The sequence below is a fragment of the Myotis lucifugus genome, unplaced genomic scaffold (genome assembly GCF_000147115.1).
Source record: "Myotis lucifugus unplaced genomic scaffold, Myoluc2.0 scaffold_304, whole genome shotgun sequence".
Lineage (NCBI taxonomy): Eukaryota > Metazoa > Chordata > Mammalia > Chiroptera > Vespertilionidae > Myotis > Myotis lucifugus.
The window spans coordinates 451,178-477,309 of record NW_005871352.1 but is presented as its reverse complement, the minus strand read 5'-3'; the positions used below and the strand labels follow the sequence as shown (position 1 = coordinate 477,309).

Here is a 26,132-nt window from a genome sequence, read left to right as displayed (position 1 = left end):
TACGTTTGTGTATGCCCATGTAACTAATGTTCAGATTAAGACATAGAATATAAAGGGTACTTAATAAGGTTCCCGTGTGCACCGTTCCAGTTTATAATCCCCCCGAAGTAAACCAATATTCTGACTCACATATACATCCATTAGCTTTACTACAAAAATTTCCCCAAAGGAAACAAATGAAAACTCTGAAGGGCATTTAATCGGAAACTACGGTAGTGTAGGTATGAAATGACAGTCAGTTGGCGCCAAATCCTGACGCATTACTTTGAAAAGCCTTCCTCTCCGACGCCCCGCCCACTTTCTACACCACGCCCCCGTCCTTTTTTTTTCTGCCCAGCAACACTGGGGCACAACAGGCGGCGAGCAGAGACCGCTTTTCTGTCATGCGCACTAGGGACGGGCGCGCTTCCCTCCTTCCCCATTCAACCAACTAGGACAAGGCGTCCTCCCGCACATTGAGGGTCCACTAGGCGCGCGTGCGTCCTGCCGCGCGGTCTTGCGCATGAGCAGATCGGCCCGCGAGGGCGGAAGTGAGGAGCTAGTGCGCGGAGGTGGGGCCGCCGAGCTTGCTGTGGGGTGGGCGAGCGACCGACATGGCGACCCCCGCGATCCCCCTAGCTCCCGTGGCAGTCCTGATGCTGCTGCTTTGTGGGGCTCCCTGGACCCACGGGCGGCGGAGCGACGTGCGCGTCATCACGGACGAGAACTGGAGAGACTTGCTGGAAGGAGAGTGGATGATAGAATTGTGAGCGCGCGTGGTTGTCTCGGGGCCCCCTCGGCGGGCTGGGCGGGCTGGGGTCCTAGGTCCGAGTCTGGCCACCCGACCTCACCCCCGGCCCCGGGGCCCAGGTTCGGGGGGCTGCCACTGCAGACTGCGGAGCCCGCGCCCCGACTGCTCTGCGGACGCCGGCTGGTCCCACCCCCTCGCTTCTTACCGGCGAATATTAAGTTTCTTCCTAACGCGCGCGCTGGTTTCGTGTCCGGGGCCGTGGTGCGCCTGCGAGATTGCGTTTCGGTTCTCCCTTAACTTTAATTCATGGCTTTGGGGTGGGAGCGGGGAGTGGGGCTGGCGGGACTAGTTCCGTTAGTTATTTATCTTAGAGGGATGGTGTACAGACGGACTCCCAGATTTATTGTCGTCAGATTTCACAAAAGAGGAATTGGAGCAGAACCTCGCTTCTCCTTTTGTCTAATTGCCCTTAAAAGGTAGTCCATGTATCGTGTAGGAATTGGGGACTTTTTGTTTTACATCTTATTTTATGGATTAGGTATATTTTTTTTCAATGCCACGCACATTCAAGTTGGGTTAATTTTTTTTAAATCTTCGTTCCCTTGATCATTTTTTCTTTCCTTGCTTTTCTCTTTCTACACCTCTCATTTCTTATTTGCGTGCGTGTGTGTGTGCAGAGAACTGAATGTCCTGGGTTGTGACTCTCAGTGCTCTCCTGGTGGTACTGCATTAAAGATAAAATTAATGTATGAGTGTGATTATAAACTCTGTTCGAAGAAAATCACAAGTGTGTGGTGATTCCGTTATAACAAGACGCCTTTTGCATCGGTAGAAAAGAACCTGTCTGCCTTGGCTTTAGTTTTAAATTGGTAGTAGCGGGGCATTATTACTGATATGATATTAGTTGCATTAGTAAAAAAAAAAATTCCCCGAAAACACCGTTATTGAGTGTTAACTGTGTACTAGACACTGCTAAGCACTTTACATACATTATTGCATTTAATTCTCTGCAAATTCTATAAAATAAGTATTATTTCCCACCCTTTACAGATGAGAGAGATACCTAGAGACCTGATTAGCCTGTCCAGGTCCTGCTGTCCTGCGTCCTGTTTCCGAGCCTGGCACAGGGGAGGGTGCAGCAATAGCTGTTAGAACACCTGCCCCCTTCGCCAGGTCTCTGAGTGTTTTCCTGCGTTGTTGGGTTGCCAGTTTCGGACGCAGGTGCAAGTGGGCGTCATTAAGGGAAAACCCATAATGCCAAGGCAGTAATTCCAGTCAAAAACCAAATGTTCCTTTATGTGGAGGGTAAGACAGGGGGAAATGTGTATAGTATGAATAAAACCAGTAACTCAGTGAAATTTATTTTCAGGCACCATTGATGTTTCAGGGGAGAGGAGCTACAGCACATTACAGTGTTTAGTTTTTATTAGGAACTTGCTTTAGATTGCGTTCATGAAGTATTGTACCACAAATAATGTGTTAAACAATAGTGATTATGAACTTATATGCAAAATACAGTCAAGCATTACTGAAGGAAATTTTTAGAAACTCAATTTGATCCAACTATATAAGTACATCAGTCAAAAGTGAAGTATAGGTGATTTGAATTAGAGCATCTATGTGAAATTAAGAGTGTACGATAGTAATTTTTTTCTCAGCTTACTGGTTTTGAGGCCGAGTCTTTAAAAAGCACTTAAAAAATAAAAAGGACTTGGTAAAGGGATCTAGTTAGTAGTACTAATGCTAATTATTACAAGTCATTTAGCTATATTAAATCCATCCTGATCAGAAGTTTTGTTACAGAGATATTTTCATTGTAATACTATTATGAATTTGTGTGTGGTACTAGTCTTATTCCACAAAGCTGTTACTTTTAGGGGAATTATTTTTAATAAAGTAAGTCAGGTATTATATATAATGATGTACAGAAACTACTTTTGTGTTTAACAGGTAAAACCTGAGGCAAATTATAAGAGAATACTAGTATACAATAAAGTGGAAAAATCAAATGTTAGGGAAAAATCAGAGCCTTGAAAATGCTGAATACTCAAGGAGTAATTTAAATCCTAACATGGCCCTAGCTGGTTTCACTCAGTGAATAGAGCATTGGCTTGCAGACTGAAGGGTCCCGGGTTCGATTCTGGTCAACGGCACGTACCTTGGTTGCAGGCTCCTCCCCGGCCTGGGCCCTGGTCAGGGCTCATGCAGGAGGCAACCAATGGATGTGTTTCTCTCACATCCATGATTCTCTCTGTGTTACCCTCTCTCTTCCACTCTCTCTATAAAATCAATGGAAAATATCCGTGGGTTAGGTTAGGTTAAAAAAAAAAATCCTAACATACTTGATCATAGGTTTGGAAACTTGAGATCTTAAAAACAGGCTGGCTTGTCTAATGTTTGTGTCTGTGGCTTACATTTTGAGGTACCATTTATATAAAAATGCAGAATTTTGGGCTTTTATGTAGAGCTTGCCATACTGGGCCAGCAGTTCTTGTGGCAGTCATCCTGAGTAGTGGTTTCCTGCTTCAGGTGGGATGCAAGTTCCTTATTCACCACAGTCCTGGTGCTTCCTGTTTTTCTCATACTGGCACCTTGCATTTGACACTCCTTCAGTGTAAAATTATTAAAACTAGTCAACTCCAAATTTGGCTTTGAGTTTTGTGGTGGCCACATTTTTTAAAAATATATTTTATTGATTTTTTTTACAGAGAGGAAGGGAGAGGGATAGAGAGTTAGAAACATCAATGAGAGAGAAGCATCAATCAGCTGCCTCCTGCACACTCCTACTGGGGATGTGCCTGCAACCAAGGTACATGCCCTTGACCGGAATCGAACCTGGGACCCTTCAGTCCCCAGGCTGACTCTCTATCCAGTGAGCCAAACCAGCTAGGGCAGTGGTGGCCACATTTTAATAGAGAAATCCAAAGGTTTTTTTTGTTTGTTTTGTTTTGTTTGTTTTTTTGTTAATTCTCACCTGAGGATATTTTTCCATTAATTTTTTAGAGAGAGTGGAAGGGAGGGGGAGACAAACATCGATGGGTATGAGAGAGACACATAGATTGCCTCCCACATGCACCCCAACAAGGGTCGGGGATGGAGCCTGCAACCGAGGTGCATGCCCTAGATTAGAATCAAACCCAGGACCCTTTGGTCCTGAGGCCAATGCTCTATCCAGCTCTATCTATTGGGCAAAACCGGTTAGGGCCAATGGTTTTTTAAAAGAGATGTTTGCATGTGAAAAAGTCCTGTTGTCTTAGCCTAGTCTCAGAATTACTTTTATGTGATTAGCATCATCAATTCATAGTTCTTGATTGCCCAAGTGTTAGGTCTACATTTAAAACTTTTTCATTTTCACAGAATTAATCACTCTACTATCTTGCTTTTAATATAAAATATTCATAAATTACAGACTCAATAATTTTTATTTCCAATATGGTTGTATTTGAATGTGTTTTTAATTTTTTATTTTACATGTTTTTCTCAGTTTTGCTCCGTGGTGTCCTGCTTGTCAAAATCTTCAACCAGAATGGGAAAGTTTTGCTGAATGGGGAGAAGATCTTGAGATTAATGTTGCAAAAGTAGATGTTACAGAACAGCCAGGTACTGTAAGTCTGTGGGTAGTTTTGTTTCTTTGCATGTTGGGCTGATATGTTTATTCTGTTTTCCATATCACATGGTCTTAACTCTACCTTTTATTAGGTTTTCAAAACATAACTGTCTGCAGTTAGGTAAGCCGACACACACCTCCCTCATGGGGGCTTAGTGTGCAGTGGCTGCAAAACAGATTCCCTGGTTGTATACGCAGCTCATTCCTTTTATGTGTTGTTCTAAGGGACCTTGGGGACATCTTCCCCACATAACTGATTCTGATCCTTTTTTGCTTTGTATCCTAGGCCCCAGACTAGAATGTAAGATGCCTTTAAGAAGTCTAGAACACTGTGGTCTAGGTGGACATTGGCCAAGCCACCATTTTCATCCATAGCAAGCTTTGGGATAAGGAGCATGTGGTTGAGGTTCTTTGTAGAGTCAAGGTCATATTTCTTGACAAGTGTCTGAATCTGTAATTGCATTCTGAATTTAATACCTGTGATTTGAAGACATGGGCTCTTAATTTTAAAGCCTGCATGGTTGTGGGGTCAGGTACACTCCTGACTTGGCCCTCTGGACCAGTGGCAGGTTCTGCCCTTAGGGATGCTCTTTTCTTAGCCCAGTCTCATTTTATCTGTTCTTGGTCATGGTATACCTGGGTTCTTGCTCTGCTCCTATTCCATCTATCTATATAATAAAAGCCTAAGCAACCATTATGGTGGAATGACCAGAATGACTGGTTGCTATGATGAGCACTGACCACTAGTGGGCAGACGCTCAACGCAGGAGCTGCCCCCTGGTGGTCAGTGCGCTCCCACGGGGGGAGCGCTGCTCAGCCAGAAGCCGGACTCACAGCTGGCAAGTGCAGCGGCGGTGGCAGGAACCTCTCCTGCCTCCGCGGCAGTGCTAAGGAGCAATGAGCCGAGTGGTAAGGAACAGCGAGCAGGCGGGCAGTAAGGAGCAAGGGGTCCCAGACATCCCCTGAGGGGTCCTAGACTATGAGAGGGCGCAGGCTGGGCTGAGGAACGCGCCCCCCCCGCCCCCCTCCCCCCTGCACAAATTTCATGCACCGGGCCTCTAGTATGGTAATAGCTAATATTGAGCACTTGCCCACTAGAGGTAGTACTTCAAATGTTTTGCATTTATTATGTAATCCTTACACAGTCTTGTGAGATAGGTAACATTCCACTTTGTAGATAAGAGAACTGAGGCATAGGGAGATTAATTCTCCGTTACATTAATGTTAATGCTTGATTAATAATAATGTTAGGTGCTATTATTATTATTGCCCATCTTATGATTCATAATGTTTTCCATTTTTAACAACGCCTTAAACTCAGCCTGTGTTTTCTGAATGTCAAATGCAATTGGATTTGATTTTAGACCTTTAAAATATAGACCAGTGGTTGCCAACTTTTTGGACCTTGCGGACCACCGGTTGGCAACCACTGATCCAAAGGTTTCACTTTTTAATTGATAATACGTTTTTTTAAGTTGCTGTAAGTAAATAGGATTTTTTATTGTTTATGTTATAAAACAACTACTTTTAGATATAATTTAATATTTTTTTCCTTATTAGTATTTAAATCAGAATCATCTTTTAAGTAGCTAGTGATTGGCCCATATTAAACCTACTTTGTGTTCTTCCTTGTATTTATTTCTAATCTTTATATTTGCAGGACTGAGTGGACGATTTATCATAACTGCTCTTCCTACTGTTTATCAGTAAGTATTTAAAGATTTGGTAGTTATGGAGAAGGAGGCATTATAGTATAATCAGAATAGTAGGCCTCTGGCCTATATCATGTTTAAAGAGCATTATATTCATGAAGTATTTAGAAGGCTTATTAACTGCTAGTGCCATCCTAGGTGCTGTTAGATAGATGAACGATATATGAAACAGTCCCTGATCTCGGAGATTTGTAATTGTTTCCGAAGGTGATGTTCACATGAAATGGTTTGCTACTCTTCAGCATAGTTAAGTGTTTTTGAGCTCAGAGTTGTGGTAGGTCCTGAAGGAAGTTTGGTAAGGGAAAAATCACTGGGCTGGAGTGGTTCATGGAGATTATGGAGTTGAAATGCAACCTTGGAGGTAGAATTTTCAAAAGTTCAGAGTAAGCATTTTATCCTGAGTGTAGTCTCATAAGTATTCATAAGTAGGAATGTGATATGTTAAAAAATTAGCTAGGACATGCTATAGCTCAACCTTGGGAAAATAGTTGGGTGTTAAGTCAGAATGCATAAGATTATGTAGTCTTCAGTATCACGGCTTTTAGTTTGACTTTATCATCTAAGTGGGGATAAGAAATCTCAAATCTGTGTACCTGCCCTGTACCTTAATACTCATCTAACTGGTGGATTGAATGCCAGGAGGTACCACTCTCCTCATTTAAAGATATGAAAATAAGTTGACAGTTCTTTGTGTGTCTATATTTTGCTTTTCTTTGTTGTCTTTCCATGTTTATATCTGTTTACCTGTACCTTTTTTATTCTTCCCTGCTCCCTTTGTATCTTTAAATATCTAGTCTCTTATCTCTGTAAGTCAGTGATGGCGAACCTTTTGAGCTCGGCATGTCAGCATTTTGAAAAACCCTAACTTAACTCTGGTGCCGTGTCACATATAGAAATTTTTTGATATTTGCAACCATAGTAAAACAAAGACTTATATTTTTGATATTTGTTCTATATATTTAAATGCCATTTAACAAAGAAAAATCAACCCAAAAAATGAGTTCGCGTGTCACCTCTGACACACGTGTCATAGGTTCGCCATCACTGCTGTAAGTCCTTCTTTTCCTTTTCAATCAGTATGTTTCTCTACAGGCCCCTTACGTGGCTATAAATCAGACTTCCCCTTTTCACTTTTCAACACCCCCTAAACATACCTGGAATTTCCTGCCCATTTTCTTTTAGTCATGTTTATCGTGCCCATTCCCCAAATTTCTGCCTTTTCAAATCATACTTGTCCTTCCAAAACAGCTCAAATGCCATTTTTCCCCACAAAACTTTTGTATTTTGGCTTACTTGTGGTATTTGACTCTGGATGGATAAAGAATCTTTTAACCCTATTGTAGGTAATAGGGAACTATTGAAAGTTGTTGCATTTAAGTGATAAAAATAAAAGTGTTAATAAGTAGGATTAGACTAACTATTATTTAAGATAGTTTAAGAATGGTGGGAGTAGGGAAGGTATTTATGACCTTTTGACAGAACATACTAGTACACTGGGATTGGGAAGAACCAGGTAGATGTTAGGAAGAAGGCACAGCAGACTGTAAAATAGAATCACTGAAATAGGACGGAGGGAAACACTTAGCCAGATGCCTCCAGTGACTTAAGGTATGATGCCTGAGATGATGTGATTATGACTGAAAGTACCAGAAAATTGCCTTAAATGCTTAACTTATAGCTTAACAATAACTGACAATAAGTATCAAACACTTTCTAACAACTTTTCATGTAATATGTGCTTTATACATAAGGCTTAAAAGTCATTTTCTGAGATTTCTCTACTTTGTATCCTATAACGACATTATTTTTCATAATTTTATTATTTGGAAGAATAACAGTAACAGTCTTAAGGCTTATGATTGTATAAAAATATAACCTCATTGTTTAATTAAATTTGGGGCTAAGATATTGTGAGTTGATAAATAATGTAATTTGCTATTTGTGCATTGCTAATGACTTTGAATATTAGGATTAATTGTATAGTGAGATTAAAGAAATAGCAAAACAAATAAAAAGTTTATTTATTTGGTGCTGGTTAATATTTAATTCTGATCCTCTTCAGTTGTAAAGATGGTGAATTTAGGCGCTATCAGGGCCCAAGGACTAAAAAGGACTTCATAAACTTTATAAGTGAAAAAGAGTGGAAGAGTATTGAACCTGTTTCATCATGGTTTGGTCCAGGCTCTATTCTGTAAGTACAAGGGATTTTTTTCTTATTTGAGTTTTAATTAGAACAGAGAATTATATTTCATGTAAATAAGACATACTTGGACTTCTTCTGTGATATTTTTGATTTGACTCTTCTAAGTTAAACAGATCCTTTGATTCTTATCAGGTTAGGAGACATTTTATAGCATTAAGTTGAAAGCCTTTTCAGGAATGTTTTAACTGTATATGTGGTCATTTGTGTCATCAAAAGTTAAGTAATCCTAAGAGTGTGAACAACGTTAATGGGTAAAGCTATCATTTGAGCTTAATATTTGAATGAGAACCATACTTGTGCTAACCTTTAGATTTTAGTTCTTGATTTAATGTGATTGAATTATTCCACTTGTCTGATAACTTCTTGTTTGAATAGATGGATGAACAATAACCCTAATATGACTGATCACTGAGCTTTACATATAACTAGAGGGTAGCAGTTTGTTATGGAGCAGTAAGCATTGGAAATAGCATGCATATTTCATTCTAGTCATTGGGGGCAATGCCTTATGGGTCATTTGAGAGACTTCCAGGAATATTGAGTTTTGTTGAGGTCACCATGGACTGACTTATCCTGGTGTGACTAAGCTTTCTCTTCCTGTCCTCTTAACCACACATGCTGTTGGAATATGGAGCATTGGGGCACCAATTGTGTAAGAGATAAGATGGATTCTGGATTCTGGGAGTGGGGGAAAGATCAGTCCCTAAACATTATTTTGAAATAGAAGTTATCTTTTTCATCTTTCTCTTAAACCTCTCCTGTGAAAAATTTCTGAATTGATTTGTCAGAATTCCCATACTGAACCATCATGTCCAACCCAATTAAGGGACCTAGTATTTGTGATAGAGTCTAATTAATTAGTTCAAACTATAGTGAGGCTATACAGTGCTTTATGTTTCAATCCCTCGTTCCTCTTCCCATTTCGCCTTTTAAACAAAAGCAACAAGATTAAAGTACCTTTCTATGTCGAACTGAAAATGTAACTAATTTTATTATTTTTTTTAAAGAATAGTTTATTGATTATTAGAGAGAGAGGAAGAGCGAGGGGGAGATAGAATCATCAATGTAAGAGTGTAACATTGATTGGCTGCCTACTGGAATTTGAGCCCACAACCCGGGCATGTGCCCTAACCAGGAATCGAACTAGCAACCTTTTGGTGCAGGGATGATATCCAACCAACTGAGCTACGCTGGCCAGGGTGATTTTGTTCTTTTGAAATTTTATAAATGAGTCTTCTTACCCTTTTGGTAGAAGAAGAGGGTTGCTTCTAAGTCTCTGTTGAATCCTTAGGGCAGCAGCCAATACCTTTTTTTTATTGGTAGACTGAATAAGGGGCACTCACAATGAGTGTCAGCTCAGCAGGTTCACTTACCCAATGATTGGCAGTTGAATCAGGTCATCCTGCATATAGGAACTTTGGCTTATGTATGAATTGGTTTATGTGTTGATGGCAAACAACATAAGCCCTTATTTTTGGAGCATGCCTTTTTCTAACTGTCCATGTGGGTTTCATTATGTGAAATAATCATTAGTTTTACTTATATGATGATTTAACATTTGTTTTCTATATAATTATTTTATATATCATTAAACTATCTCAAATTAATGCTATTGTAAGTTTTATTTAATGTTAATATGGAAGGGGGGTAATCCTGAAGTGGGGGGGATCCTTCCACTCAGTTAGTGCCCCTAGTTCTTCGGCTCTGCTCATGAAAGGATTCTCTGCTTATTTGGAGCCATTTGCTTTTCACTATGCCTAACTTTAACTGATTGGTTCCATAGAGCTTGTAATCTGTTACTCAGAGTACATTGGAGAAGTCATCAGATGAAAGGTGAAATATTAATGTCAAAGCAATAGGAAAAAATGAAAAAACAGTCATTAAGTGTTTTATTTATGAGAACATCACATAGTGGCAACGATTTCAGAAACTTAATTTTCATTAGTAAGTCTTCTTATTACAGTCTTGAAATTAGTACTGCAGGACTAATCTTTTTTTTTTTATATAATCTGATTTTTGCTTTTTTATTTTATTTTATTTATTTATTTATTTTTAATTTTTTTTTTTATTGCTAAAAGTATTACAAAGGGTATTACATATGTGTCCTTTCCCCCCCCCCCTCCCCCGCCCTTGACAATCCCCTGGCCTCCCTTACCCCCCAGTGTCTTATGTCCATTAGTTATGCTTATATGCATGCATACAAGTCCTTCGGTTGATCTCTTACCCCCCTCCCTCCTGCCCCCCAACCCTCCCTGGCCTTCCCGCTGCAGTTTGACAATCAGTTTGAGGCAGCTCTGCCTCTGTATCTATTATTGTTCAAAAGTTTGTAATGGTCTTTATTATCCATGAATGAGTGAGATCATGTGGTATTTTTCCTTCATTGACTGGCTTACTTCACTTAGCATAATGCTCTCCAGTTCCATCCATGCTGTTGCAAATGGTAAGAGTTCCTTCTTTTTCACAGCAGCATAGTATTCCATCGTGTAGATGTACCACAGTTTTCTAATCCATTCATCTACTGATGGGCACTTAGGCTGTTTCCAGATCTTAGCTATGGTGAATTGTGCTGCTATGAACATATGGGTGCACATATCCTTTCTGATTGGTGTTTCTGGTTTTTTGGGATATATTCCTAGAAGTGGGATCACAGGGTCAAATGGGAGTTCCATTTTTAGTTTTTTGAGGAAACTCCATACTGTCTTCCAGAGTGGCTGCACCAGTCTGCATTCCCGCCAGCAGTGCACAAGTGTTCCTTTTTCTCCACATCCTCTCCAGCACTTGTCGTTTGTTGATTTGTTGATGATGGCCATTCTGACAGGTGTGAGATGGTACCTCATTGTTGTTTTGATTTGCATCTCTCGGATGATTAGTGACTTTGAGCATGTTTTCATATGTCTCTTGGCTTTCTGAATGTCCTCTTTTGAAAGGTGTCTATTTAGATCCTTTGCCCATTTTTTGATTGGATTGTTTATCTTCTTTTTGTTAAGTTGTATGAGTTCCCTATAAATTTTGGAGATTAGGCCCTTATCAGATATGACATTGGCAAATATGTTTTCCCACGCAGTGGGTTTTCTTGTTGTTTTGTTGATGGTTTCTTTTGCTGTGCAGAAGCTTTTTATTTTGATGTAGTCCCATTTGTTCATTTTCTCTTTAGTTTCAAGTGCCCTAGGAACTGTATCAGTGAAGAAATTGCTTCGGCACATGTCTGAGATTTTGTTGCCTTTGGATTCTTCTAGAATTTTTATGGTTTCCTGTCGTACATTTAAGTCCTTTATCCATTTTGAGTTTATTCTTGTGTATGGTGTAAGTTGGTGGTCTAGTTTCATTTTCTTGCATATATCTGTCCAATTTTCCCAACACCATTTATTGAAGAGACTATCTTGGCTCCATTGTATGTTCTTGCCTCCTTTGTCAAATATTAATTGAGCATATTGGTTCGGGCCGATTTCTGGGCTCTCTATTCTATTCCATTGATCTATATGTCTGTTCTTGTGCCAGTACCAGGCAGTTTTGAGAACAGTGGCTTTGTAATACAGCTTGATATCTGGCATTGAGATCCCACCTACTTTGTTCTTTCTCAGGATCGCTGCAGCTATTCGGGGTCTTTTTTTTATTCCAGATGAATTTTTGGAGAGTTCGTTCTAGATCTTTGAAGTAGGCCATTGGTATTTTAATGGGAAATGCGTTGAATTTATAGATTGCTTTGAGTAGTATGGACATTTTAATGATGTTGATTCTACCAATCCAAGAACATGGTATGTTCTTCCATCTCTTTATGTCTTCCTCTATCTCTTTTTTCAACGTCCTGTAGTTTTCTGAGTAGTTAAGTTTATTCCTAGGTAGCTTAATTTTTTTGGTGCGATGGTAAATGGGATTGTTTTTATAATCTCTCTTTCTGAAAGTTCACTCTTGGTGTATAGAAATGCCTCAGATTTCTTGGGGTTAATTTTGTATCCTGCTACATTGCCAAATTCATGTATTAAGTCTAGTAGTTTTTTGATGGAGTCTCTAGGGTTTTGTATGTATAATATCATGTCATCTGCAAATAAGGACAGTTTTACTTCCTCTTTTCCAATTTGGATGCCTTTTATTTCTTCTTCTTGTCTAATTGCAATGGCTAATACTTCCAGTACTATGTTGAACAGGAGTGGTGAGAGTGGGCATCCCTGTCTTGTTCCTGTTCTTAGGGGAAATGGTGTTAGTTTTTGTCCATTGAGTATGATGTTGGCTGTGGGCCTGTCATATATGGCTTTTATTATGTTGAGGTATGATCCTTCTATTCCCACCTTGCTGAGAGTTTTTATCAAAAATGGGTGTTGGATTTTGTCGAATGCTTTTTCTGCATCAATTGATATGACCATGTGGTTTTTTTCTTTCAATTTGTTTATGTGATGTATCACGTTTATTGATTTACGGATGTTGTACCATCCTTGCATAGCAGGACTAATCTTGATGGACACCAGCAATAATCTAGCCTGCTGCTGGGAAATTAGAGTGAAAAATAGAAGATATACACACATAATTGTACTTCAAAGATGTACTAGGTGTACCGGTTAATAATCAAAGAAAACACGATAATTTCAAGAGAAACATCAAAAGAGCTTTATTCAAAGTAATGTCCATTGCTAGCTACACATTTCCACCATCTTTAGGTAATTTGTGGATACGGTCCCAATAGAACTTTTGTTTTGAGGCAAACCATTCAGAGACCCAATTTTCCACTTCTTCATACGTTTTGAAATGCTGCTCAGAAAGTGCGTGTGCCATCGATCAAAACAAGTGGTAATCTGAGGAAGCAAGGTCTGGTGAATACAGGGGGTGGGTTAATACTTCCCAGGCAAGATCTTTTAACGTGTCTTTAACTGGTTTTGAAGTGTGTGATGGTGCGTCATCATGAAGCAAAATTACTTTGCCGTGTCTTCTGGCACATTCTGGTCGTTTCACGATCAAAGTGTGGTTCAAATTGATTATTTGTTGTTGGTAGTGATCAGTATTAATGGTTTCACCTGGTTTTAGAAGCTCATAATACACCACACCTTCCTGATCCCACCAAATGCAGAGCATTGTCTTCTTTCTGAAGCGATTTGGCTTTGCAGTCCATGTTGATGGTTAAACTGGATCAACCCATGATTTTGTGCATTTGGGATTCTCAAAATAAATCCACTTTTCATCGCCAGTCCCAATTTGATGCAAAAAAGACTTTCATGCCGTTGAAGCAACATTTTACTGATGACTTTTCGGTTTTCCATTTGTCTTTTGTTCAGTTGATGTGGCACCCATTTTCCTTCCTTTAAAATCTTTCCCATTGCTTGTAAACGATTGGAAGTTGTTTGCTGAGCAATGTTTAATCTTTCTGCAAGTTGTTTTTGAGTTTGACATGCATCTTCATCCAATAATGCTTGTAATTGTTGGCCTTCAAACTTTTTTGGTTGACCTGGACACTCTTTATCTTTCACATTGAAATCATCACTTTTAAAGCATTTAAATCAGCCTTCACAAGTATCTTGAGATGGAGCATAAGCTTCCTGAAGTATTCAATAACTTTCCGCAGTACTTTTCTTCAAAAGAAAGTAATGAATTAAAACTTCCCGCAAATGCTCTTTTTTTGGCATGAAATTCGACATTTTTTAAAAAATATACTTTATTGATTTTTTACAGAGAGGAAGGGAGAAGGATAGAGAGTTAGAAACATGGATGAGAGAGAAACATCGATCAGCTGCCTCCTGCACACCCCCTACTGGGGGTGTGCCCACAACCAAGGTACATGCCCTTGATCGGAATTGAACCTAGGACCCTTCAGTCCGCAGGCCAATGCTCTATCCACAGAGCCAAACTGGTTAGGACGAAATTCGACATTTTTAAGCGTAAAAATATCTATGATGTTAACACCTTCAGCAGATTTGACATATGAAGTTTTGAAGTTTACTGTCAATACAACAAAATAGCATACATATCAAATCGCATATATATCAACATGTGTAACTCCATCTATTGAAAAAAATCTGCATTAACTGGTGCACCTAGTATGTCTTTTTTTTTTTTAAATCTGTTATAGCGGGAGCAGATGTATATCTTATTCGGTTTTTTAATCATCTTGCTTTTATTTTAGGATGAGTAGTATGTCAGCACTCTTTCAGCTATCTATGTGGATCAGGGTATGAGCTAAAATTTTATTTCTATATTAAACATTTTTGACATATGCTTTTTAAATGACCAGGTTTTTAGGTTGTTTTTTTCTTTCAATTTTAGACTTGCCATAACTATTTAATTGAGGACCTTGGATTACCGGTATGGGGATCATACACAGTTTTTGCTTTAGCAACTCTGCTTTCAGGACTATTATTAGGACTCGTAAGTACTTTATTTTTAGAGTACTAGGAAGAAAAATATCGTAAAATTTGATAATTTTATATAGTTGTAATAGCTTTTTCATATATTATATATTTGGATTTCTTATGTTTGTTTTTGCAGTGTATGATATTTTTGGCAGATTGCCTTTGTCCTTCAAGAAGACATAGACCACAGCCATACCCTTCCAGTAAGAATGTTTTTATTTTGTTTTATTCTTTTGGATTCTTTTATTACTTACTTATTTATTCATTTTTAAAGTTTATTTTTTATTACAGTTGACAAATAGGCTACATGATTTGAGCTGTTTTTCATTCTGTGTGTTTGGCTTAGATTTTGAGTTGCTAGGGAAATACCCAACTCAGTCGAGCTTGAAGCAAAATAGGAATTTATTGGTTTATGTAGCAAGGAAATCTGAGGGCAGAGTTGATTGGATCCTAGGGCTCAGATGTTAGCATGTTATGTTTCTGAATTGCTCAGTTTTCCTTGTCTTTGTTTGCTCCATTTTTGGCTCTTTTCAGCCCTTAGCATAAAATGATTATTGCACACAATCGCAGAAAAAGAAGGAAATATACCTTTTCCCTACCCCCATCTTTTGGAAAAATCCTGGTGCACTCCACTTGTGTAAAGGGCTCATTTGCAACAGTCACTGTAAACCAGGGCTTTTCAACCTTGACACTATTGCCCTTTTAGGCTGCATAATTTTCAATTATGACAGGCTGTCTTTTGTATGCTGTTGGATATTTAGCATCCTGTTGGTCTCCAATAGCACCACCTCTCAATTTGACAATCAAAAATATCTCCAGACATTGCCAAATTTTTCTTGGGGCAAAATCACCCCTGGTGGAGAACCACTGCTGTAAACTGCAGTGCTCACTATAACTACAAGAGATGTGGTATAGGGAAGAGACTATTGACCAAACAGGAAGAGGGATACCATCAGACAAAGGAACAGATTATCCACTATGTGGTAATTTCTCCCCATAGTTTTCTGATTTACGCTCTGTTCCTGTATTTTCCCCCTCTATTCTGGATTGATTGCTCAGGATTAGGGGCAGTCTAGGAACACTGAAGAGAGTAAAGCTCATTGACCCAATTCTGTGTTTTGATGTCATTTTAACATGGTGTGTTCTAAGTTTAAGTTAACTAGCAACTGGCCTTATTAAAAAAAGTAAAAAGAGTATATATGTATATATTTAAAAATTAAAATTAGCACATTTTATTGTTTATAATTATCTATCTATATATATAAGCCTAATATGCAAAGTGTCCCCTTGGGAGTTTGACCGACTGGGAGTTCGATCACTCGCTATGATGTGCGCTGACCACCAGGGGGATCACTCGCTGTGATGTGCGCTGACCACCACGGGGTGGCCGCAGAACGAAGGGAGGCCCTGGCCGACAGCTGCTGGGGACCCTACCCGTGCACGAATTTCATGTACTGGGCCTCTCGTACCTTTATAAAGGTACATGTGGCATAGAGGATCACATTTATGAAAACACTTTAAAAAAAATGGGTAGGAATATAACCTTCAACTGTAAATGTTTGATTGCTGTTCACTTGAGAACTGAAACAAGGGTAGTGCTGAAGTTTGTTTCAGTGTACTTATTACTTAAAAGATTTAATAGCAAATTATAAGATAGTTATATTTGATATAGTATATTTTCTTAAAACATCCATATTTACAGTATTAATTCTGATTCATTAATTTCAATTTATAAATAGGTAATAATAGTGAATTTGGTAAGTAAAATGGATCTTGCAAACCAACTTTTTTATTTTTACGCTATCTCTTATTCTTGAAGATAACTGTTTCCTTTTGGAAATCAAACTTATGATTGATAAATACGTGCCAAAACAGTTTATGGTATATGAATCGTGTCTTGATTTTACACTAATGTAAATCTAATACATCAACAAAAAACATTTTTTGGTCTTTATCTTTAAGAAAAATTATTACCAGAATCTTCTCAACCTTTGAGAAAAGTGGAGGAGGAACACGAAGCTGATGACGAAGATGTTTCAGAAGAAGAAGCTGAAAGGAAAGAAGGAACAAACAAAGACTTTACGCAGAGTGCCATAAGACAACGCTCTGTGGGTCCTTCATTGGCCACAGATAAATCCTAGTTAATTTTTATGACTATCAATATGATTTGGACATAAACAGATGAATCATTTCTTTTGGTTTGAAGTGAACTGTAACTTTGTACACTGGAGGATTCAGTCTATATTGTCATTAGATTGAAAGGTCTGCCTTCACAAAATAAAAGATAGCACTGTGTAAAAAGTTTGAAATAGGACATAACAATAGTATGGTGGTTTAAACAGTTTTTTAATATTTTGAAGAATCTGGTGCCAAGCAATAAGATTTGTGTATGTTTGTTTAGTAACCTTTCATAATAAAATTTTTCTGAGTTAAAAACTTACACTTCCCAAGTATTGCATTATTGAGGTATTTTAGGAGATTACAGAAACAGATTTCTCATTTTATAAAGTTTTTCTGTTTCACTGTGTGAAAAAACACACACCATATTTCCCATAAATGGGAGCTTTGTTCACTATCTCAAAAAATAGTATTTCAGTGACAACTCTGGTCCTTTTAGAGATATAGTTCAAAATTTCCTTGTATTTTTAGATTGCACAACTAATAAAAACTACCTTAATTATAGTTTTTTACACATAGATATGCTACTGATTTAGGAAGTTTTCATAAGTCCATGGTGTTGTCTTGATTCCTATAAGGTTGGTTGCTGTTTTTGTTCCTGTGATCAGTGTCTTTTTCTTACCATGCCATGGGTTACATTTTTCATTTTCCAAATTGGATAGTATCCTGGAAATATTTTTCATGTTTTAATAAATAGTATTTTATTTTGTTGTTGCAAACAAGTTTACTGAGGGCTGTTTACAGTTGAAGAGTTGGCCCAGCCACTGTGGCTCAGGGGTTGAGCATTGACTTATGAACCAGGAGGTCATGGTTTGATTCCCGGTCAGGGCACATTTCTGAGTTGCATATTCAATCCCCAGTTGGGGCATGCAGGAGGCAGGGTCAATGATTCTTATCATTGATATTTCTCTCTCTCTCTCTCTCCCTTCTCTGAAATCAATAAAAATATATTTTTTAAAAATTGAAGAGCTGCCTACTGATATAACATTTTGGCCACTGATTAGATTTTTAAATCATTCTTGTTGAACTTGTACTTGGACTTTTTTTTTAATGTGAAGGTGAACATTCCTGATTTTTATTTGATGTGGAAAAGCTATTTTACATTTTAAGAATTTATAGAAGCTTAATCTGATATAAAGTTAGCATTCTACTAAGGCAGTGATGGCGAACCTATGACAAGAGTGTCAGAGGTGACACGTGAACTCATTTTTTTGGTTGATTTTTCTTTGTTAAATGGCATTTAAATATATAAAATAAATATCAAAAATATAAGTCTTTGTTTTACTATGGTTGCAAATATCAAAAAATTTCTATATGTGACACGGCACCAGAGTTAAGTTAGGGTTTTTCAAAATGCTGACACGCCGAGCTCAAAAGGTTCGCCATCACTGTACTAAGGAAACAGCATCTTTTATAGTATTAATTTTCAATATACATTTGTCCTCACATACAGAAAATTCTTAAATGATTTTGCAAAGTCGTATCGTTTTAAAATTTTTTATGTGTTTGAGAAGACATACTTTGTATTCTATACTTTCTATTGTGTGTTATTTCATAGGTGGGAATCATCAGGATGGGACATTTAATATATTTTTACTCTTTAAAGAGTTAGAACACAGCAAAAGTGAGGTTAGCGTGGGGTGGCAATAGAGAACTGTGTTGGCTTTGAGAAGGGGAAAAACTATTCAGAATGAATCACCTGTCTATTATGTAATAGATGATTTCTGTACTGTCCCCTGTCATCTAGATTCTTCCTCTGTGTTGGTTCATTAGACTTACAGTTTCATAATGTACAACAGTTACCTTTAACTGCCTCTCCTGTAGAATGTTAAGTATTCTACCACTGAAGAGTTTGGATGTGTAGTAATTTTGTGATGCTTTAGAAAAATATTCTAAGCACAAAATAAACTTTTCTAAGACTTCACTAAAGCTAAAGACGTGTGATTTCTAGCTGAATATTTAGAAATGCTTAATTTGTATTTAACAGTGTTCAAATGAATAGTTGTATCACTATGTACTTGATACATGTAATCATACACATCTTTTTCTGTTACCTGAACAAATGATAGAGGAAAATAGTTCTCATTAATAAAGCATTCTATTTTCTAGTATACATAAAATTAACAAAATTTCAAGTTTTTAAGTAATTAGAAAATATATATACGGAAAATTAAAAGGCTGAATTGGTAGAGACTTGATATTTCAGAAAATCATCTTGCAGTTCTTAAGCACTCACTGTAGACATCTGCATAATCAATTTTGTTAGAGGCTCACAAATGATGTGGGATCATTTTACCTTTAGCAGACCCTTTTTGTTTCCATTGTTGGTTTATTTATTATATATACTAGACATTCGTGCACTGGGGGAGGTCCCTCAGCCTGGCCTGTGCCCTCTCGCAGAGTGGGACCCCTTAGGGGATGTCTGCCTGCCGACTTAGGCCCTCTCCTAAGGTCCTTAGCGCTGCTGCGGAGGTGGGAGAGGATCCTGCTACCACCGCTCCACTCGCCGTCCATGAGCCTGGCTTCTGGCTGAATGGCACTCCCCCTGTGGGAGTGCACTGACCACCAGGGGGCAGCTCCTATGTTGAGTGTCTTCCTCCTGGTGGTCATTGTGCATCATAGCAACTGGTCATTCTGCTGTTCGGTTGATTTGCATGTTAGAGTTTTATTATATAGGGTAAATTGTTGACAGTCTTACAGATGTCTCCCATTTCCCCCCCTTTACTTCCTTCCACCCAGCCCCTATTAACCCCCCCCCCCCCCCGCAAGGTCTTCACCACCCTATTGTTCCTGTCCATAGGCTATGCATATCTACTTATATAAAAACCCTGGGTGGTGGTCATCATGACCAAAACTGCGACCAAGCGGAAGGAAGTCAGCCCTACAGGCGTTGTCTTGGCAACGGCTGCGCCCTCCCCAAGCTGTTTCCTGTAAGGGTGGGGTTTGAGGCAGGAACCCACCCTGGGAGCGTGGAGGCATATCTTCTAAAGTGTGCCACGCACCAGCATGGCCAGGGGTGAACCTGAGTAGGGGTGGCTGAAAGGCTTAGAAAAGACATACAAGAGAATGAAAGCCGGCTCTCGGTGGGACGCTGCTTCTCTGAGAGACAGCGACCACTCCCACAGCCATGCCTTTATTTTATAGCAGATGCTATGAGGCAAAGTAAGGGCATGACCAAGATGTTTACAACATTCTCCTGGGTTTCAGTCCTACTCAACTACATGCACCTGAACTCTATCAAGCCTACATCACTCAGGCACGTGGGGCCTTCAGTCTGCAGGCCAATGCTCTATCCACTGAACCAAACTGGCTAGGGCCCCTTTATTTTTATTTTTTATAAATATATTTTTATTGATTTAAGAGAGGAAGGGAGAGGGAGAGAGATAGAAACATCAATGATGGGAAAGAATCATTGATTGGCTGCCTCCTGCATGCTCCCTAATGGGGATCAAGCCCACAACCTGGGCATGTGCCCTGACTGGAAATTGAACCTTGACCTCCTGGTTCACAGGTTGGTGCTCAACCACTGAACCACACCAGCTGGGCACTTTTGTTCCTTTTATTGTCAAATATACATATATTTGACAGTTGGGTTTGGCAGAAGAATGTATGTATCAAAGGGTATGTTCTTGTGACATTTCACTCAGTTAAGCTATTATAACTGAGCTTCAATTGATAGATTCTACTTATTTTAGTGAAACTTTACAATGATGTTAAGTAGATATCACAGCACTAGCCAGTTTGGCTCAGTGGATAGAGCATCAGCCCGAGGACCAAAGGGTTTGAGTCTGGCCAAGGGCGTGTACCTTGGTTGCAGGCTCCTCTCTGGCCCCAGCCCTGGTCTGGGCACATGCAGGAAGCAACCAATTGATGTGTTTCTCTCACATTGATATTTCTCTTTGTCTTTGCCTCTCTCTCTTCCACTTTGTCTAAAAGATGAATGGAAAAATATCCTCAGGTGAAGATTAATAAAGTAGATATCACAAAGATATAACTGTTGAGACTTCTACTTCTGGATGTACTTTCCTTAATGATAATTCCTTATTAAATTTATAAAGGCCAGAAAGTGTCCTTTTCATGGGACAGAAAAGAAACTATAGAAAAAATACCTGAGAATTGTTGTCTTAAGATCTAATTTAGATAACGATCTTATATTTTGTAGCAGAGAACAAAATCATTAACTAACTTGGTAAAGATAAATTTTCTTTTATGTTGAAAAAGGCACATTTGTAATTAGTTTTATGTCTGAGGCAGGATTGACTCAGCAACATATTCTTAATCAATATGGTATAATGCAAACCTCTATTTGGATAAAAATGAATAGGGCAGGGGGTTCTGAACTCTGGACTTCATAGGCTTTGGGCTCCCCTCAAAACATGTACAGTTCTGCACATATATATTCATTTATTCATTTCACAGGGGCAAACACTCCTTGGCCTCAAGTCCCCTTTGACCAGATACTTTTGTGCAGAGCATAGACTATGTAACTGGACGTGGTGGCTATGTTTCCTCAAAGCTTGCATCCCATTGTTTGAGAAACTGAAAAAGGTAAATGAAAGCAACATTATTCCACATATTGCCATCCATCTGTACAGATACTAAAAACGATTTATTTGTATTGGCACCTCCAGTTCCAGTTCTGTACCACAGGATTCATTTCAGCACCCTGCCCTCCCTTATTTGCAATGTCTTTCTTTGATAGTGAGAAACCTTTCTCCCATTATTCATACCCTATGAGCTCCCATCCTTCTGAACCTATTAGTTCAGAACCAGTATTCACATAAGATGATTTCAGCTTTGCTAACTATATCCCCGTGCAAAACAAATTTTCTGAGTAGACTACAATATTTATGCACAGGTCTTTTTGTCTTTGCTTCTATTTACAGTGGACAGTCAAAATACCTTTTCTTAGGATAGCTCCTGCGTTCCCACTTCCCTCATGTGAGTATTGTTCCTCTGTAATACAGTTAAGTTCATTTGTTACTGTTTATTCCACTTGGGGTCCTTCCCCACCTCCTCATTTACCTTATTTATTTACTTATTTTGGGGGTATGTGAAACATTACATGGTTTTAAGAATCAGAGTTACTTAAAGTATACTCAGAATAGTTTCACTCCCCTCCCCTCCCCATCACCACCCTGTTTCTCATTCCCATTTTTTTCTGCCCTGTTCCCACTCTATAGGCAATCAGTCTAATTAATTTGTGGTTTATCTTTTTGGCATTTTTTGTAAAAATGAATATATGTATATATGTACATATACGTATCCCCTTCTGTCTTACACAAAAAAATAGCCTACCATGATAGTTTTTTGCATTTTGCTTTTTAAATTTAATACGACCTAGAAATTATTCTACATAAATTCACAGAGATCTTCATCCTTTTTTATATCCATTGTGTGGATATAGCATACTTTATCTACCCCTCTCCTACATATGGCATTGAGCATCTGTAATATTTTGTAATTACAGTGCTGCAATGAATAACATTGTACATATTCATTTTGTATTGTTGGAGATTTATCTTCAGAGTAGATTCCTAAAAGTGGGATTGCTGGGGCAAAAGTTAAGTTCATCTATAGTTTTTGTTAAGTGTTGTCAAGTATTCTAGAAGAGTTGTATCAATTTTCATGCCCAGATGCAATAAACAAGAGTGTTTCCCCACAGCCTTGCTGGCAGAACGTTATCCTTTCTAATTTTTGCCCGTCTGACCGATAAAAAATGGCATCTCTGTGTTGTTTTCATTTCTCTAACTATAATTTTTTTTCATATATTTAAAAGCTGTTTTATATTTCTGTGAGTGAATTGTCTCTTCCTGTCTCCTTTCCCTTTTTCTGCTGGGTGTTTGGTCCTGGCACCCTTTGATTTTCAAGAGCTGTTTACATATTAGGGATATATCTGTTGCAAATATTTTCTCCCAGTTTTTCAGTTGTCTTTTGCCTTTGTTTATGGTGTTTTTTGTTTGTTTATTTTGCAGTGTGTATTATATTTATTTTTATGGGGTTAGATGATCAATCTTTTCCTTTATTGCCCCTCTATTTTAAGTCTTTGTAGCTATACCAAGATTGAAGAGGAATTTACTCCTATTTTCTTCTAGTTTTCATATTGTTTTTATTTTCTGCACTTAAAAATCTGATACATTTAGAATGTATTGTTTTGTCTGGCATGCAATACACATCTAAATTTATCTTTTTTTCCCCAGTTGGCTGTCCAGTTGTCCTGGCACCTTTTATTAAAAAGTCCATTTTGCCCTAGTGCTTTGAGATTCCACTTTGATCAAATACTCAATTGCATGGAGTCACCTTTAAATATTCACTATTGCTTTTTTTGTACTAAGTCATGGTGTGATTTGTCTTATACTATCTATTCATTGCCTATGGCACAAATAACGTTCCAGATTGGTGTTTGCTCTTCTGAAAGAATAGTTAATGATTGTACCAATAATCTTGAAAGTTAGAGAAATTTGCCTTCTGGCTATGTATCTATAAAACACTGTTACCCAAATTGACCCCACCGCTCGGAGACATTGCTCCTTCTGTCCAAATGCCATCATCAGTCTCTGTTTATTGTGAAACCATGAGGCTGAAATTCTAAAATGCGCCTGAGTGCTACTTTGGAAACACCATATTGCAACCTTGAAGAATAGCCTCACGAGCGCTGGCTTTTTGGCTCCTTGACTTGTTTCCTTAATTCGGCTGCTGAACCTAGGTAGACAGATTGTAATTCTGTGATTGCTGCCAGAGTCGAGCCATTAGAATGATGAGGTAATTTAACTTTTGTGTGCAACTACATCTAGAGTATAAAGTTTCTTGGCAACTACCAGATTCTTGTTAAAACAGAAAACCTAAAACAAAGTCCAGACATTGTCCTTCCAGAATGACTTTATTTATTTATTTTTAAAATATATTTTTACTGATTTCAGAGAGGAAGGGAGAGGGAGAGAGGATAGAGACATCAATGATGAGAGAGAACCATTGACCTGCGGTCTCCTGCACGTCCCCTACTGGGAATTGAGCCCACAACCCTGGCATGTGCCCTGACCAGGAATAGAACTGTGACCTCCTGGTTCATAGGTCAATGCTCAACCACTGAGCCACACCGGCTGGGCCAGAATGACTTTATATTGACATGAGGAGGAACACCATCCTAAAGAATACTCCTGTTTTCAAATAGACACTGATCTATTTGGAGAAATAGATTAATGAAGGCTAATGCAATATTTTCTTCATCTTATAAGGCCCATCGTAGGAATTTAATTACTGTAGGTCTGGCTTTGCTTACAACACACTTCAATTCTTTGGATTCAAATTTCAGAGTATGTGGGAAGTGTCAGAAAGCCAGAGGAATTTTGTTTTCTTGCCTTTATTTTTTTCTTTTATTTTCTTTTCTTTTATTTTATTTTATTTTATTTTTTAATATATTTTATTGATTTTTTACAGAGAGGAAGGGAGAGAGATAGAGAGTTAGAAACATCGATGAGAGAGAAACATCGACCAGCTGCCTCCTGCACATCTCCCACTGGGGATGTGCTCGCAACCCAGCTACATGCCCTTGACCGGAATCGAACCCGGGACCTTTCAATCCGCAGGCCGACGCTCTATCCACTGAGCCAAACCGGTTTTGGCTTTTTCTTTTATTTTAATACCGACATATTTTAAAGTGAAGAAAGGTGCAGTGATTTCTTTTACAGACATGTTATTATTCTGCTCTTGACCTCCAGAGGGAGCAAGAGGGTTATAGTTAAGTAATAATTCCTGAAAAAGCGTTCTCTCCTCCCCTCGCCTCTTTCTCTTTCTCTTGAACATGCAGACTTTGAATAGACATGTCCTTTTTCTATTTTCGTGGTTCCTTTTTGTGACATTTACATAGGTTTCCCTAAACCCGCATTACATATCTGTCTTCATTTCAGCCTTTCATTCAATTCCCTCATGATGGGAAGAATAATTATAAAGGAATCCAGATGGAAATTCGTTTCAGCAGGTGGGGCTATTTCTTCAGAAATAGTGTTAGTCCTTTCACCCCCATTGCTCCACCCTGCCTCCTGTAAGGGGGCCTATGCATTATTTTATCCCTGTTCCCACCTAACAACAAGAATATTAGAGTGTATGGCCAAGAACTAAACCACAGGTTCCTTTTTAATAGTTAGAGAGCCCACCTTTCAGGGGACTTCTGAAAAGTTGATCCATTCCATTAGGAAGTGCTTTTTGTTTGTTTGTTTTTGTTTTTTTGTTTTGTTGGTCTTACCCTTGTACCGGGAGTTATCTCCATGGTAACAGGTCTCCAATAATTATTTGTAATTTCCTCTGGATAAAAGCCTGTACAAAAATGCCCTAGTTTTAACATATCCATTTTCTTTCTCCTCTGTGGTTATTGCTAAACTCAAGATGGGTTTGTAGTGCCTGAGCCTGCACCTTACATGTTACCCTGAATCTGAGAGCCTGCCTGGAGGTATGTTTGGGTCAGGTGGGGAGTTTTTCCTCTTTGTCCTGGCATGGTTTGGCCTACAGAGGCTTCCAACCCTGGTGCAGTCTGAGCTTGGACCTCACCTTTCGTCATAAGGTCCATTGGGCTTTAGGCACCACCGGTATGCTGCCGGCTCCCCAATTTTTACCATCATCTCCGACTTCCCTTCTTAGTGGCCCTACTTTACATTATCACTTGGATGTCGAATTGGAATTTCAAATTTATTAGAATCCTTGACCTTTTCCACCCTAAACCCTGTTTCTTGCTCAGAATTCCGCATTCCAGTAAAATGGACCACCATCTGTCTAGTACTGACTTAGGAGTCATTCTTAGTTCCCCATTTTCTTCACTCCCTACCATCTAGTCCATTAGTAATTCTATTAGTTCTTCTTCCAAAATATTTCTTACACTTGCCCACTTTTCTCTTTTCTACTCTTTACTCCACTTCCACCAGATAACAATTTAAACTATCTCTTACTCAAACCATTAAGTTAGCTTCCTAACAGGTGTAATGATGGCAATGGTTTGGAAAAATTTAATGTGTTTTTCTTTTTTTCTTTTCTGAATGTACCTATTCAGAGAAGGGATAAAAGAATGCAAAACGAAAGAGTTAAGATTTGGCTTTTGACATTCAAAAATAGGGTTCTACAGAAAGACAATAGGCTTGAAAGCTAATCTTTGTAGGAAAGAGAAAGGTTTTTATAAATGTTTTTAGTTTCCACGTGCATGGCAAGGATCAGGATGGCAATATTAGATTATACGTTTCTCCATAACGTACAGAATGTTTGCACTATTCATCATTCATGCTTAGTGATAAAGATGGAGTCCAGAAGATGGGGCCCTGGTGATAAGCCTGTGCTTCTGCCCAAACAGATTTTTGGAGGAGGAGGACTGAAGGAAGAGAGA

At 38.6% G+C, this 26,132-nt stretch overlaps 1 protein-coding gene and 1 non-coding gene across 2 annotated transcripts; both read left to right on the top strand.

The window, feature by feature from the left end:
- The first annotated feature begins 461 nt into the window (after positions 1–461).
- On the top strand, positions 462–18,689 carry TMX1 (thioredoxin related transmembrane protein 1). The gene is made up of 8 exons (XM_006100226.3): positions 462–745; positions 4,215–4,330; positions 5,998–6,043; positions 8,112–8,240; positions 14,362–14,407; positions 14,502–14,603; positions 14,724–14,790; positions 16,550–18,689. The coding sequence occupies exons 1-8, from the start codon at positions 594–596 to the stop codon at positions 16,726–16,728; spliced, it is 837 nt and encodes a 278-aa protein (XP_006100288.1). The 5' UTR covers positions 462–593; the 3' UTR covers positions 16,729–18,689.
- Positions 4,449–4,579, top strand: LOC111828227. Its single transcript, XR_002832030.1, has one exon. It is a non-coding gene; the product is annotated as a small nucleolar RNA SNORA70 (small nucleolar RNA).
- Positions 18,690–26,132: the final 7,443 nt, after the last annotated feature.

Coding starts and splice junctions, on each gene's coding strand:
- TMX1 (XM_006100226.3), top strand. CDS start 594: ATGGCGACCCCCGCGATCCCCCTAGCTCCCGTGGCAGTCCTGATGCTG. Junction 8,241..14,361: donor TTTGGTCCAGGCTCTATTCT/GTAAGTACAAGG, acceptor CTTTTATTTTAG/GATGAGTAGTATGTCAGCAC. Junction 14,408..14,501: donor AGCTATCTATGTGGATCAGG/GTATGAGCTAAA, acceptor TTTCAATTTTAG/ACTTGCCATAACTATTTAAT.